Source organism: Myripristis murdjan, chromosome 6 (assembly GCF_902150065.1).
Source record: "Myripristis murdjan chromosome 6, fMyrMur1.1, whole genome shotgun sequence".
NCBI lineage: Eukaryota > Metazoa > Chordata > Actinopteri > Holocentriformes > Holocentridae > Myripristis > Myripristis murdjan.
This window is the reverse complement of record NC_043985.1, coordinates 26670538-26684359: the sequence shown is the minus strand read 5'-3', so window position 1 is coordinate 26684359 and position 13822 is coordinate 26670538. Positions and strand designations below refer to the sequence as shown.

General features: G+C 45.5%; 1 protein-coding gene across 3 annotated transcripts in view; it reads right to left on the bottom strand.

The window, feature by feature from the left end:
- mob2a (MOB kinase activator 2a) overlaps positions 1-13822 on the bottom strand; it is a 73992-nt gene that overhangs the window by 38743 nt on the left and 21427 nt on the right. Inside the window, exon 1 of one of the 3 annotated variants that reach the window (XM_030054176.1) lies at positions 5823-6074. The exons of 1 other annotated variant lie outside the window; for it this stretch is intronic. In XM_030054176.1, coding sequence (XP_029910036.1) covers positions 5823-5860 — 38 coding nt within the window. In that variant the 5' untranslated portion in view covers positions 5861-6074. Of the gene's footprint in view, positions 1-1684; positions 1902-5822; positions 6075-13822 lie in introns of those variants that run through there. One more of the 3 variants, XM_030054178.1, reaches the window with a different exon arrangement.

The window sequence follows — 13822 nt, the reverse complement described above, 5'->3', positions numbered from 1 at the left end:
GTGCCAACCACGAGGTCATTACTCCTGACTGTACAGCAGCATAATGCAGGGTACAAGGAAGGAAGGTCTTTTTCAACTTATTTTACGTCATATGCTGAAAGGTTTTTCAATTGCTCCATTCTCCGCAGAATGATCAACATTGGAGCAGACATGGTTTGACTGAGTGTTGGCAAGCACTTGGTACTCCACACAATGCTACTGTTGAAACACTGGAGCCCAGAGGACTGAGGGCTGGCCAGGCCGAGGTCAACAAGGACCTGTTCGGATGGGTGTGCCTCACACAAACACACATCAATCAAACCATATAACATCACTGCCAAGCCATTTGATTGGCTGACGCCGGGGGAGATGCCAAGGGAGAGTAAGAGCTAAAAATAGAAATGACGAGCCATTTTGCCTTAATTAACCAATAAGGCATCAGCGCTCTGGTCGAGTCCCACCCCTAGCCTAACAGAAGTCCCTCTCAAGACCTCTGTATGTGTGTCACCAAGACCTTTACACACACATGTGGAGCCTCACGCACACATCTGACATACATACACACACATACAAAGGGCAGACTGTTGTTCATGCTAAGAGCAGCAATGGAGTGTAAACAAAGCTCTGAATCACAGCAAGCGTTGATGGACTAATCCAATGCAGCTGTGTGGGTGTATGTGTGTGTGTGTGTGTGTGTACGCTATAGCTACAATTTGGCCCTCACCATCAAAACGCTCCTCAGGGACCTAGGATGTTATATATAGACTTTATACTGCAGTTAAGGCAGGCCCATGCTGGCTAACCCCACGACCACAAGAGAGGGGAACCAGATCCCTTCTGCTCCGACTGCCAGAGTGAGGCTAACCTAAATCATCCGCCCATTCTCTCAGGCACAATAGCACAGCTATATGAAAGCCAGTAAGTCAATCAGCTATCAAAACCAACTGGCTGTGTGGCTGTGCCAGGCCTACAGTATCTGTGGTGAAACAGGGTAGAAAGTAAATTGCCTGAACCAGGTCATTCAAACCAGGCGAGAGGGCAAAGTCTGAAAGTCTGACAGGTCAAAAAAAAAAAAAGAAAAAAGAAGAAAAAATGCCCTGCACCCTTGTGAAGGAACACTGTGTCCAAACAAACATCCAAGAGGCATACAGGAAGAGGAGAGGGGAGGTTTAGGAGGAATATATTTCTGCTCTGAATCAGCCTTGGTTCATTCTGGCTGTGTGCCATTCAACTCCAACCAGCCTTAACCTACTCCCTAACTAACCCTGTAACCAACATCTTGGGGGAAAAAAACTCCCCTCCATTCTGCTCTGCTGTGCTAGAGGAGGCTGGCTGGCCACATGCCACCTCTGTCCCTCGGCCCTCCCTTCCTCTCTTCCAAAAAGTCGAGATACCCACGGTGTCTGACTACAGCACAATCTCTGCTACAGCAGCACTGTCCTCAAATGTCTCCTCCAAACCGCAGCACAATGAGAGAGAGAAGGGGAAAGGAAACCACTGACGGAATAGATTCAAATCTCAAATCAAGAGGAAAGGGAACGAAAGCGGGGGGGGGTGATGGGCAATGCGGGGTGAGATAAGGACAGACCCAAAATTTAATGCAGGGATGAGAATACAATCGATAACAACAACAACAAGAAAGCAGGAGCAGGACAGAGGAGACAGACAGAGAGGAAAACAGAAGGCGATAGAGAGAGGTAGCTACCTATAGAAGAAGCAGTCGCAGCAAACCAGAACCCCCATCCAGCTGGTGATGGAGGCAGACCCGGGCAGACGAGGCTCCGACCCAGCGCACCCTTCTCCTGCCTTCCCGCAAACTCGGCTACAGGTGTAACGGGGCAGCGGCTCTCGGCTCCAGCACCACAGCACCTTGTGTAATCATACGGAGCTCTTAAAGAGGCCCTTGACTTCTTCTTGACAGTGGGGCATGCAAGAGCGAGAGAGAGAGGGAGACCGGCCACACATGCACAGATTCTCTATAATTTCCACGCACACACACGCAAAAAAAAAAAAAAAAAAGAAAGAAAGAAAAAAAAGAAACCCAAAATCATTCATAAAACAAAAACAAGAGTCTGTCCTCTGAGCACGTTCCCCTCTCACTCTCTCTCTCCCTACCTTCCAACTACTGCAACTGCCTGCCTCTCTCTTTCACACTCTCTCTCTCTCTCTCTTTCTCTCTCTCTCTTTGCCTGCCTCGCTCGCTGGCTCCCACTTGAAAGGCGGGAAGATTAGCTTGGCAAACAAGAGTCCCATAAACAAACTGCTGACTGCTGGGCAGCAAGGGGAGTGGACTGACTGGTGGGGTGGGGGGGGGGGCAAGATGGACAGAGAAAGAGGGAGAGAGGGTGGTGGTGGGGGGGCAGGAAGCATTCCCTGGGTGGTAGAGATCTCTGCCATCTGCATATATCCCAAACAAGGAATAAACATCCTATCTCCACCCATCAGTTAGCCACACACAGACCAAACAAACACACACACACACACACCTTTTGATACAGATCACAGCCAAAAGGCCACCAGTGCAGCAATGTGACAGTCCTTTCTCACTATGTGACATCTAATTGACTTTTAACAGCAAAAAGCTAATTGTCAACCCTAAGGTAAATACCGAGCAGGAGCCACACACGTGAATGCATGTGCAGCACAGCATGGAGGCAAACACACACACACACACACTTTCTCTCATGCACACATGCATACAAAACACTGCTGAGCCAACAATCTTTCATTCACACAAATGATGCAAAGGTGTGGGTGGAGTTAGAGGCGTGACAAGCCCCCAGGAAGCGAGCCAATCACTGCAGAGCACAGTGGGCAAACAAGGTGAAGGACACACAGTGAATTATGGACCTCTTTATATGCCCCCCTCCACCACACACACACACACACACACACACAGACACACACATGCACACTCACGTCTCTCTCACTCCTCCTTGCCCTTCTCATCATTCAGAAAGAGCAATCACTTTCTCCTGTCCTGAAATATCCACTTCCTTATTTCTTTAGCTCTCAAATTATTCTTCAACGACACAGACAGAAACACACACACTCCCAGAGGACTGCAGTGGCCAGGTAGAGAAGCATCAATCCAAGCTGAGTGTGTGTGTGTGTGTGTGTGTGTGTGTGTGTGTGTGTGTGCATGCTTGTGTGTGCGTGCAATGCTGAAATTGAAGGCTGAAGACGGGACTCCGCAGAAGCCAAACACAGGCTTAACTGACCGCGGCGAAGACAGCCAACACTGTCAAATAACGGCACTCAATGTCAAACCAACGCGCTAATTCCAACACAGAAAACAAATCACTGCAGCCTGCCGAGAAAGAGGGAGACAAAGAAAGAGAGACGGGGAAAGGGAGGAGGAGAGATGGGGGGGTTTTAGACAACAGTCACCTTCAGAAGTCGGGTGTTAGGTAACAACAACAGCAGCAGAGGATAGTGCTCTTATTCTGGTGCTAACTTATCAAAGATGCCCTGAGCAGTGAGGCGGAGCTGACAGTAACCAGAGCCAGCAGCCATTTTGGCTCAACGCAGCCTCAGACATCACAACAGGACGATACTGTACTTCCTCCTTCCCTCCCCCTGTTCTTTATGAAGTGAAAGATGAGAAAACAGAGCCGCAGCAGCCTGGCCAAGCACTTTTACATCCAGTGACGTCACCCCCTCCTCCTCCTCCTCCTCCTCCTCCTCCTCCCTGGCAGACTGTCACTAGAGGCTGCAGCTAGCAAGCCTCTTCTTTCACTGTTTAATCACCTCATCCCTTTTACCTGCACACAAATGCATGCACACACACACATACACAAGCACATATGAAGATGTGAATAAGGGCTGTGCAATTAATGGAAATATAATTGAAATCTCAGTATGGCAAAGTGTTATTTCCAAATTACAGGAACTGCAAATTTTGGATAAAGGTAAAATATGTGAGAAAATACCATTAACAATTAAGTATTGTGGTGCTGCCAAGATATTCTGGCCTAAACATCATGTTCTCCATATTTAAGAAAACATGTTTGTTTGGTGCAAACCCATCAACATCATTTCATTTCGGTGAAAATGGAAATTATAATGCAAAAATTGTCATTCGGACTTAAATTGTGATTTAAATTGCAAAATAATTGCAATATGATTATTTTTAACCATATCCTTCAGCTCCAATGTGAATGCATGCTTACGAGACAAAACACACACAAACACACACACTCCAATTTTGTTGCTTTCTTTCCCTACTTTGCACACACACTTCCTAAGTGAACACATAAGGGGAACAAAGTGCATGGCGATAACATCATTCTCGCGTTTTCGCCTGTGTGTGATGGAGTGGGTGGTGCGTGCAACTCAGCGCTCATTAGCTCCCTTTGTCTTTCAGTGTGTGTTTCAGGATGTGGGTTCTGTGTGCGTGTACATGTGTGTATACTGTGTACAACGGAAGGGCCTGTGCCTGATAACAAGGCCAGGGGGAAAAGGAGTGCCAAAGGAGAAGTGAAGGAAGGGAAACTGCTATTACATCAACAGTCACTTTCAACAAATGAATAAGAATGTATGTGTGCTTGTGCGTTTGTATGGGTGCCTGTGTGTGTGTGTGTGTGTGTGTGTGTGTGTGTGCTTCCTCGAGACACAGAGGCTTTATCAAAAAATCCAGATGAACAATAAAGCAAGACATCCGGCACAACAGTTGTACCCTGAGCTGGAGTCAAGTGTTCAAAAACCGCTGTGTGGTTTGGCTGGTCAAAGGCGGCGAGCAGACAAAGAAAGTATTTTTTTCTTAAACTTGTGACTCGCAGAGATAACATAATGAAGGGAGAGAGACCGAACCACTGGGCAGGGAAAGACCCAAACTCGTGACCGGGTTTAGAAACGCCTGGACGTGAATAGAGCCTGTTGCAATCATGTCAACTGAAAGTGGGTTAGGGGGAAAAGAGGCAGACACACACAGCGGACATAATTCACTGCACACAAACACACACACACACACACACACACACACACACACACACACACACACACACACACACACACACACAAAGTTGCTAGGTGATGGGACCACAGGGAGGGGTATTTCTTCTGTAGAGGGAAGGAGGGGTGCTCGCTAAGGAGAGAGAGAGAGAGAAAGAGGAGAAAGAGGAGACGGAGAGATCGCTGTGGTCTTTTCCTCAATGGAACAGAGGAGACAAAAGAGAGAGACCACCCCCTCAAAGCAAGACAGACAGGTTTCTCCCGATCCCAGCTCACATGCTCAAACTACACGTGGACGCCACAATGGAGGAATCAGGGTGCCCAGGGAAGGAAATGACATCATCATCATCAATCGCTGATCAGCCATAAGCACCAATTCTTAACAGAGGGGGCATATTTCACTTGCAGCAACACAACGGCTGGAAAAAAAAAAGGGGAAGCAACACAGATTTCCGACGTTGAATAACTGCAATGCTGAAGTTTCTTAAAATCCAAAACAGATGCTTGAGCAATGTGCTGATCGCAGCCACATTTTATACCAAAGAGAAGCCAAGGACTGACTTTCCTTACAATAAAGGGTTTAGTAATGATCATTTCTATCAGGTTAATGTAAAGGGATACAAATGTACACCAAGACACTACAGCAAGTACTTGTAGAAAATGTCTAAGGATACTACAGTGGACCATAAAGTATTATAAATCAGTGTAAACTAACTACTGCAGACCACAGACTTAATAATCACTATTATGGGAATATTACAGCGATTTCCCCTTTGGCACATAACAAAACGTGCATCCGCCACCCCTCCTCCTCCTCCTCCTCTTCCTCTCCATACACACAGCACATTAGTAAGTTATTGCTGCGCATCCCGACGGCAGCCCCCCCTTACCTATTTAACGTATAGGAGCCGTTCCTTTTAAACCTCATCCTGGACGACAGGAAGCGGATAAAGAAATCCAGAATTGACGGCGTTTCAGCTTTTCGTTGCACCCCGAAAACCCCCGCCGTGTGTCGCCGAGCGGCCGCAGACCAGCGGAACAGACAACAACGTGGAACAATACGGAGTTGCCCCTTGCAGACCTTAAGACTCTTTTTTTTTTAAACACCTTTTCCTCTCTATCTATCGCTTCTTCCCAAACCTCCTCCTCCTCCTCCTCCTCCTCTTCCCTCCTCTTCTCCGCTCCCCCCGCCCCCCTCTTTAGTTTTCCGTGGGGCAGGGTTTACAAGTCTGGGGGTGGGTGGGTGTAGCTTGCAATGCGTTTCGGTGAAAAACAAAAAAATTAAAGCTCGTTTTAGTTGTTTGGAGATCGCTGCGTGCGCGTACTGCGGGTGGAAGTTTAAAAAAAAAAAAAACAACAACACGGAGTTTGAACGGAGTCTGGTTGTGGCTGGCGCCGCTTTGTGTCCGCAGCCACGCTGACGTAAAACACGGCGCTTCACTCTAAAATATATAAATAAATACACACGCCGATGAAACTTGAGCCTTTCTTTCCGATACAGCCACATCTAAAGCCGGCTGTCACAGCATGTTCGTGCGGCTCGATGCCGGTGCTTGGAAACAGAACTGGAGAGATGTTAAAAAGCAAAAATCAACTACAAAAGCGCACCACTCGGCGGTGCCTTATGACTCATTACTGGTGATGCCAGCCTGCTCCCTTCTCCCCAGTCATGTTTCTGTGGAGGCTCTCATGTTTCAAGCGCGCTTCCTATCTGAGGAGCTTAACATATATATTTATTTATAGATTATTCCATAGGCCGAACATAGCACAGACTCCTCCACCCCAAGCCGGCACATGTCGACGCCTGAAGGGTGAGACAGATTTGAGGCTAAGAATAGGGATGAGGATCCATTAATGCCGTTTAAATCCAAAGCAGTCTTTCCGTGTGTGTGCGTGTGTGTGTGTCTGTCTGTCTTTCTAATGGAAAAACACACACAGATCAGCATGTCAGTTACTATTTTATGAAACAGGAAGCTGCCATATCCACTTTTGCTATTTGTGGAACAGAATTTATGCATTTGTTTATGGCATGCATGAACTTTTATTAGATATATATAGAGTATATGTCTCAATAGAAAGTATCTAACATAATTTACAGGGATATGATTTCATAAGAGTAAAACTGATGTTTTTGTAAAACTGCGATTGATGGTTGATCATATTTAGTGAGTGTTTGCCTTATGATGAGTGCCTGGAGGTCATAGTTTATCCACTTTTTAGATATAGCACTATATTGCCATTTTCCAAGCCTATAAGAATAATGACCCTGTTGCACAATGATTCGAAAAAAAAAAAAAAAAAAAAAAAAGCTGGATGGACTCTGGCTGGCTAGAGGCAATGCAGAATTTCAGTCATCCATTTCAATGCGAAATGACAATTAGTTGCAGGAGTGTTAAAATGGGAGGCAGGAAAGGTTGAGGTGGTACTGGAAAGATTTTCCAGCGTTAAAGAGAGATGTTTATCGGTGCACTCAGCCAGCCTGTTTGCTTCCCCTCGTGGAGCTCTGCAGGAGCACTCAGGACTGGTTTCAGCGGCTCTGGGGTCGTTTATTACCATAAGAGCAGCCTGGCACCAGAACTGCAGATCAATCAATTGCAAAGCTGCTGCTACAGTCGGATGCTGCAGTTACACAACAGCCACTGGAGGGAGGAGGCCGAGGAGGACGATGGGAGGAAGAATACTGATACAGGAAGTGGACGTATGGTTAACTGGGGCGTGCAAGGGGTTGTGCAGGGAGGATCGGGGCAGAAACCGAGAGAGAAGGTATCCCAACTCAGGATGGAAGAGGAAAACAAGGATGAAGATAAACACTGCAAAGAACAGGGACAATTAGCTAATGCATTATTGTACTGCAGTTGACAACAACACCCCCCACCCCCCACCACACACACACACACACACACACACACACACACACACACACACACACACACACACACACACACACACACACACACACACACACAGCCCTCCTCCAGCATCCATTCAGTTCCAATCTATTTCTCCTCCCTGTGCTTATTCACCCCTCCAACTTTAACTGCTCTGGATTTTATTGCTCTGTTTGCAATTCATTCATTAAACCGTCCCTTCATTAGGCTAATTCATGCTTCCTTCCTACTTTCACAATCCCCACTTCCATTCTTGCCTTTCCATGCATACCTCGTTTGCATCACAACCCCCCCAGCCCTTGTATCCCCATTTTCCTCCTGACGCATGTTGCGCAAGAAAAATAGTGGGCTTGGCGTGAGTGTTTATGCATACTGATGTGCCCTAACGACGGCACTAAAAGGTATTTTGTCTTCATGATGATCTCCCCGCTCCCCCGCTTCCCTTCCTCATTCACAGCCAAGTTGAAGGAGATGCTGATGTCTAGCTTGTTTTTTCCTCTGCTAAGTTTCCACAGACACGAAATCCCCTAAAAAACCATAAACCTGTCTTTCTTCCTCCTCCATCTCTCCTCCCCTTGGTCCCAGTGACAGCTCCTGGTCATGGGGCCTCAGTGGAGGTGGGGGGGTGGGTGGGTTAGGCTTCCAGAAAACAGGCAACACTGGTCACAGTGCAATGTGGAATAGCCTGGGCCCCCTTCGACTCCTACACAGGCTTTCCAGGAATACGCTGCACAGAGCCAAAGCCGGGCCGCAATACACAAACACACACATAAACACAAAACTCATGCACATACACTAACACACACACACACACACACACACACACACACACACACACACACTCTACTGTGGCTAAAACAGCTTGAGTGTCTGTGAGAGGAGACGGCAGCTCTAGAGAGACCGTGTTACTGTGTGTGCCAGCTATGTTCTTCAGCACAGAGGTGATACTGACAGAAAACACACACAGACAACGCTGACTGTTGCGCTGCCAAAAAAAGATGAATCTTATGAAACGCTTGACATGTGGGTATTACGCAATTTAATGCACATACAGTCTAGCAGCCAAGGCACCAAGAACATACTGTTTCACTCTCCCTCCTCACACTTTCACACATACATACATAGAGCAGAGTGCACACTCTATAAATATGTTTCGACACACACTAACAAACACACAGACTAAACACAGTAACAGCAGTGTGTGTGAGCTGGGTTCAGGCCAAGGGGTGCACTATGAAAGGGCCTATAGATGGCTGGGCAGGCAGACGCCAGGAGGCAGTCTGTGTGTGTGTGTGTGTGTGTCTTTAACATACAGCCTGGCCTATACTGAGAGCACACCGCCATAACTCACCTTTTATAGCTGCCCAAGCCGATCTCTCTCTCCGCCTGTCCATTTGTGTCTATCTGTTAGCCGACCTGTCTGTCAGCATCCCCTGACAGAAAGTGGGATAGAGTCTCCATTTCAAATAAAACTGCACACAGGAACTCTTGGGAATTCCTTTGTACCCGTATGGACGTTGCTATGATATAAAGAGGAAGGGAAGCTGATTACTTTCTCAAATACCTGTTCCCCAAGGCAATGTTTATGTCTAGGCAATGCTGGGTTCAATCAATATTATTTTCTATACCTCCTCAGTTTCATTTTCACTCCCACCTGATGGAGGAAATGAAATGCAACCTAACCCATATAGCATTCATTCATCAGGCATTTCCAGGACCACAGTGGACAAAAATCAAAGTAAACCCCATGTGGCTGCAGCAAGTCAGCTGCTGGCAGCATCGTTGTTATATGCACCTCTCCAACAAGTGCATCTAATACCTTTCAGCTGACAAATGCCATAATGGAGAGGGTCATCAAATAATGAACTGCTCATAACAATGAAACTGTGGTGCCACCTACTGTTCAGCAAAGATAATGCAGCACTCATAGGTAGAGTGGGTGATTCATACTCCTGCTTTCTCGTTCTCTCTAGGGCTGCAATGCTAAACTGAGTCATACAGGAGGCAGACAGAGGCCAGAATAGTCAAATGGTCAATCAACAGCAGATAATTCAACTAGGCTTACTGATTTTTTCTTGTCATTTTTTTTTTTCGGGGGGTGGGGGTGGGGGATATATATATTTATAATACCACCAACAATTAGAGATTTTTTTGCCTCTGAATTAGACAAAGCACATTCAACATGCCACATAATTCAGTCAATTACATATTTTGCCGCACTGCATGCAACCCAAGTCAAAGTTGCATCATTTATCAAAAATATGCAATCATGCAGAAGTTGCAAACTAGAGTGTTCAACATGAACACGAAGGAATAAAAATAGACCAAAACATCTTCAACCTTTCTCTTTTCCCTTTATTTTAATTTAAGAAACAGATAAGCATACAAAAACACCAAATTCATTTTTCTATTATTAAACCAGCCAACACATCTATTTATAGGAACCGCCTGAGTTAAATACAGGCCAAAAAGTTGTCTAATCATTTGGACAGCCCACTAACCAGTGGACCGTGGAAAAAAACAGACCTTTGCACATCCTTAGCTGGAGGTGAAGGGGAGTGATGAAAGAAAAGCAGCAGGCAGGGCAGGGGACCTGCGTGCAGAAGTGCAGGCTGTCTCTGATGTCCTGTTGACTGGTATGCAGTCTGGTATTGCTGGCATGCGAATCACGCATCCATAATGAAAGGAAGGAGGGGAGGATAGGAGATGAAAAAATATGAAAAAGCCAAGGGAAGGAATGAGAGGAGAGGAGAGCAGCACCACTGATGCTGCAGTGACATCTGGTATCGCTGCTAGTGAAAGGAGATGAGGGAAAACAATGAACGGAAGGCACGGGGCTTCCATTGGATGTTACAGTTTTATGTGGTAACAAATCATCGTCGTGGGCTCATGGCTAGAGGAGGGAACATGCTGACTCTCGTAAGCACAGAAAATGTGAGGTTATAAGAATGAATTCACTTCGGGATTTCCGTTAAATGCCATCTGAAAGTGTGATGTTTCACATTTTCCTTAAATAGGGCGGTGAAAAAACATCAAGGTCAAGGTAAGGGGAAAGCCTTAAAATTAGAACTAAACAGGGATGCACCAAGTCAAGTCAAGCCAAATCTTTATTGAGACCACCTCTACAGTGATACTGACACTGAGTACAAAACTTTAACTATCAACCTGTACAGTGTATTGATCCAATTAGGTACTTTAAGTCAACACTGCAGACTTAAACCATTCACATTTGAGGCTGCTGTGCAAAATGATTGCTATAAAATCCTTCTTTTTCCCCACCATTTGAGAAATAAAGGTCTCTGTGTGCAAAAAATGCAGATAATCATAACTGTGTGCTTTCATTTCTGACAAATAGCATTTTTCAGAGATTTTGATATACTTAAACCATGTGTTTCTTTAACATTCTACAAGAGCTGGAAAATTTATCACAATTGCTCCCAAAGCTACAACAAAACGTATAGAAAATTCATAGAAAATTCATCATTTGGCTTCACTGGTAAGCGCACCCAAAATAAAACGACTACAACACAACTGTCCAGAAGCCACCATGTGCAAAGAGCCCTTCTTAAACTGCAACAACTTCTGGAACTGATCCTGGAGTGACCCAGGAATGAACCTGGGTCTCATGAACAAAATTTGCCCCCACCCTCCAGCTCCAAGAAAAAAAAAAATCCAGAAAACAGTGAGAGAGCCTCATTGGAAAGAAGAGGGGAACTATTGATCTATCTGCTTGCTGCTGGCTGGTGGTGGACGGGTGTTGTTGGTTTAATGCTGCGGCTGCTTGATATGGTCATGTGATGCTGGACTGGAAAGATCCGAGAGAACCCGGTGCACCCTGGGAAGGCCTGCAAGCCACGATTATGCAACGTCAAGATCTGATTTCACGCTCTGTGGATCTCCCTCTCTTTCCCCCCTCTTTCTCCCCCACAATATTCATTATATTTCACCATTTCTCTTTCTGACACCTTTCAGTTTCTCCTGCCTCTCCTTCCTTTTCAATCTCTCCCTCTGCCTCCAGGACCTCATATCACATGGAGACAGAGCTGAGTACACACCACCCTTATCTGCAAAAAGTGTACTCATATGACCTGCTGAAATCAATATGTTTCACCAAACAAAGTTACCTAACTGCTGACAGGTAAGCATTTTTTCCTTCCAGCAGCCTGTTCTTCCATAATGCACAATCATAAGGCAAACTGGAAAAGTGCTGCCCCCCAGTGTCAACAAGAGACATTACATCCAAGTTCAGTCTGCTATAAAAACATAAAATATAGTGATTTTCAAGGTCTTGTTTGGTGAAAATCATGGACTCACTAAGTGGCATGTTTTAGGGGAAACACATTACACTGGTCAAAATTATTAGACATCCCAGAAGCTTCCTGATCTACAGGGCTCATGATTTACTTATGACCTTGCCACGTCAAGGACTCAGGGTGACATCACTCTCTTCAAAAATGCTGCTGCATTAATGCTATATTAATGTAGTATGTGTTAAACTGCACATCAGGATGTGAAGAGCTCATCCCTCATAAGGAGAGTTGAGAAATACTGATGAATTTGGGTGTTATGTTTTAAATGGAAAGAAAATCTAGCACTCTCAAGGGTATTCCATTCCTTCTCAAAAACTTCAAAGCCTTATTATTATTATTCTCAAATCAAACTTGTCTTTGAAATGTCAAGTCATAATGACTTATGATGACTATGTAACAAGTAATAGAAAAACAAAAACTTCACTGAAACACTGCATCAAAGGTTTGCATGACCTCAGCTTTTCATGAAGTAACTGATGCAGAGACTAACAGCAGCTTTTACTCATGACTATTTCAACATGCTGTTGCCCCAGGAGATATTAGCCTATTTCAGTATTTTATGAAAGCTGAATGAAAGAATAACACTATATACTGTAATATCAAATGGCAAAAGTTAAGCTGTTGCATTTCATTAACAATGTTACAAACCCCCACCCCAAAAACACAAGCATTACTGGCATCATTTAGATCCATTTCAACAGAGTGTACAGCACAGCCAGTGTGAACCATCGTGACCTGCGTTAGGCAAGACTGGGGCCATAGCGTGACGGCAGCAGGCTGTGTCTGACTTAAATCCAAACGATAGGAAAATGTGCCTGTGTGTGTGTGTGTGTCTGTGTGTGTGCGTGTGTGTGACAAATTCCTTTTAATGTATTCAAATTTCCCAACACAGGGTTGCGTGACGCCACCGGAGGTAAGAGTGTGTCCCGACTGTGCTCCTGCCCCGGGCCGCTCCGAGCTCTAGAAAAGGACTTGACCAGGTAGATAATCCCCACGCTGTCTGCCTGCCTGGTAACAGTACCCCACCCCCTCACACACACACACACACACACACACACACACACACACACACACACACACACACACACACACACACACCACTGAAGCGTGTACTCCACAGCTGCCCGTGGTTATGTAACAGCTACGTGCAGTGGTGTGTGTGTGTGTGTGTGTGTGTTACAGGTGCAGTGTGCAGTGCTGAAGAGATCACTCTACTGTCCACTGACCTCCATCCACCTTCGACCACGGCTGCTCACCCTTCAGCAGCTACATCTACCATCTAGATAGATGGCTCTAATAAACCGGCTTCAGTAAAGGTCCTGCTGCAATATCAGAGGAGAGGAGGCAATATGGCATCGGGCTACTGGGCTGACAAGGTCAAGTGCTGCAAGCTGCACAGACAAGGCGCACAATAAAGAATTCATAAGAGTTATTATAGTGTGTGGGACAAACCCAGCCTCAATAAAAGCATGAAAAGGAAAAATCAAACACAAACACTGTTAAAAACACAGCTAATGCCAATGCACTTTGCATTTCTGGGTGTTATACATTTCTGATTGCTAAGTATCCAACAGTAAATTTCAGTATCTCAGAATCAAAGAGCAAGAGCCAGGGGCCTCTTTCTTGACCTGACTCATTTTGCATGAAAGTTAAAGTTAACAAATCATTGAAGAAATCCATTTCATACGAGGC